This window comes from Plasmodium gallinaceum, assembly GCF_900005855.1.
Source record: "Plasmodium gallinaceum strain 8A genome assembly, contig: PGAL8A_v1_152, whole genome shotgun sequence".
NCBI lineage: Eukaryota > Apicomplexa > Aconoidasida > Haemosporida > Plasmodiidae > Plasmodium > Plasmodium gallinaceum.
The window spans coordinates 1,430,350-1,432,849 of record NW_021628316.1 but is presented as its reverse complement, the minus strand read 5'-3'; the positions used below and the strand labels follow the sequence as shown (position 1 = coordinate 1,432,849).

Here is a 2,500-nt window from a genome sequence, read left to right as displayed (position 1 = left end):
GGGGATTATCAGGACAAATGGAAAAGTTAATGAAAATAAATGTATCTAATTCAGATCATATAAAGGCTATGAGTGGTCAAAAAATACTAGAAATTAATCCAGATCATCCAATTATGATTGACTTATTAAAAAGATCTGTATCAGATCCTAAAGACCCTGAGTTAACTCAAAGTATAAAAATTATTTATCAGTCAGCTAAATTGGCATCAGGTTTTGATTTAGAAGACACTGCAGATTTAGCTCAAATTGTTTATGATCATATTAATCATAAATTGGGAGTTGATAATAATTTAAAGATCGAAGATTTAGATCCTTCTATGTTTGAGACAAAGAAAATTGATGAAGATGGAGACAATCAAAAAGATGAAGAGGAAATCAATATAGACGATGAAATACAGAAACAAGATACAAATAATGGAGAGGAATCTGATGAACAGAAGAATTTTGAAGAAGGTAATGAAGAATCAGAAAATTTGCACAGTGCAAATGAAGAATTGTAATTTATTACAGTTAAAAAATGTAAAAATACAAATAAATTAAAAAATAATTATCAAAAAAAAAAAAAGATTTAATAATAAGAATATTTAATTAAATATTTAAAATAAATAATCAAGAAATTAAAATTAAAAAATATTAAAAATCTAAATGTAGTAAGTTTATTAAATGAAATAGTTCATTACAATTAGATAATAATAAAAAAAAAAAAAAAAAAGAATAATAAAATATATTTTTCTTTTTTTTTTTTATACCTTTAATTTTTTATACATATGTAAAAATGTGGCACTTCAATTTTTTTTTTTTTAATTTATATTTTAAATAAAAAATATCAATTTTTATGTATGTTCATAAAAACACATTTCTTAACTTTTCATTTAAGATAAAAAAAGTTATACATATATATATGTATTTATATTTATTTATTTGGAAAATAATTTATAATGATAATAATTGAATGTAACAAAATTGTTAAAGGTCACATGGTTATATTTTTTTAATAAAAAACCAAATATTTTACATTTCTAAAATGCATTTAAAATCATTATATATATAAAAAAGGAATCATTTATATATGTTAAAATTCTAAAACATTGAAGGGAAATGTATATTTTCTAATTAATATTCATACTTTAAAATTACAGAAAAATGAAATATTCTTTATATTTTATATATGATAAGAAATTTTAATAAAGGAATCACATATTAAATTTAATATATATTTTTTATCAAAGTAATTTAGAGATTGTTATAAAATGGATGATATTCAAATACTTTTTCTTTTTCACATGTAAAATAAATAAATTTTTAAAATATCTAAAATAAATATATATATATATATATATATATATATATATATGTGAAAAATAAATATAAATTATATCATCTAAGATTTTTATATTTTTACTGATTTAACAAGATATTATAGTTTAGTGTAATAAATTGAATTGAAGGTTATTTTATTCGAACATCAAATTTTGCTCAAATAGAACGACATACAATGATATTAATATCTACTTATTTTTAAACGTAGCAAAAAAAAAAAAAAAAAAAAAAAAAAAAATCCATAACTTTTTTTTATATTAATTTTTTATTTAAAAAAATAAAATTTTATTTCTTTTAATGATTATTATGGTAATTTTAAAATATGATGAAAAGTGAAAACGGCGATGCTTGTATTTTATTATTTTTGAATTCAAAAATAATAAAATAAAGTAATGAGCGTCAAAAGTGAGTAGTTTTCAATCTGATAAAAAGAAAAAAATTATTTTTACTTTTTCAATACTATTTTTTATTTCCTTAATTTTATTATAAAAGTTAAATCTAAAATATATTTTATTTCATCAAATTTATATAAATTAATATTAAAACCACATTTTATTATGAATATATGTGTATATTTTATTTTTGATGTGTATATTACATTTTATTTTTCTAAATATTTCTATTATATAAATTTATCTCGTTTTATTAAATATATATATTGTTTGACCTCATATATGATTTATTTAAATTATATAATCATATCTTAAAGATATTAATATATTTTACGATAATAAAACTGAAACTGCATATATTTTTAACATTATTTCAATAAAGAATGGATTTAGTAAAAAAAAAAAAAAAAAAAAAAGTCTTATATATAATAGACGTAGTTGGTTTTTTCCTTTTCTCTTTTTAGTTATAAATTATTATTGTTCTTTTTTTTTTCCTGTTGAAAAAAAGTTTTATTCTAGTTTTAAAAAAGTCTTTTTACTTTTTAATGTCCTTAAATGTGCAACCATTAATTATAAAATTTAAATTAAATAAAGAAAAAAGAAAAATAAAAGGTTATTGCAGTATATGTGCTTTTTTAATTACCATTTGAATTGAAGCTTTTTCAAAAAGTTAAATGTACGAAAAGAAAAAAATATTAAAAAGGCTCATGCTATATTTTTAGGGACAAAAATTTGTAAAAAAAAAAAAAAAAAAAAAAAAAAAAAAAAAAAAAAAAAAAAAAAAAAAA

The 2,500-nt window shown here is 17.2% G+C and overlaps 1 protein-coding gene and 1 non-coding gene across 2 annotated transcripts in view; both read left to right on the top strand.

The window, feature by feature from the left end:
• GRP94 (endoplasmin, putative) overlaps window positions 1–500 on the top strand; it is a gene marked incomplete at both ends in the record, with an annotated part of 2,583 nt that extends 2,083 nt beyond the window's left edge. The window contains one exon of the mRNA XM_028674211.1: window positions 1–500. This exon is cut by the window's left edge and continues 2,083 nt beyond it. Within this exon, the coding sequence (XP_028530586.1) occupies window positions 1–500 (500 nt within the window).
• A 1,137-nt stretch (window positions 501–1,637) lies between these two features.
• On the top strand, window positions 1,638–1,750 carry PGAL8A_00536300. Its single transcript, XR_003699246.1, has one exon. It is a non-coding gene; the product is annotated as a small nucleolar RNA snoR15 (small nucleolar RNA).
• The last annotated feature ends 750 nt before the right edge of the window (window positions 1,751–2,500 follow it).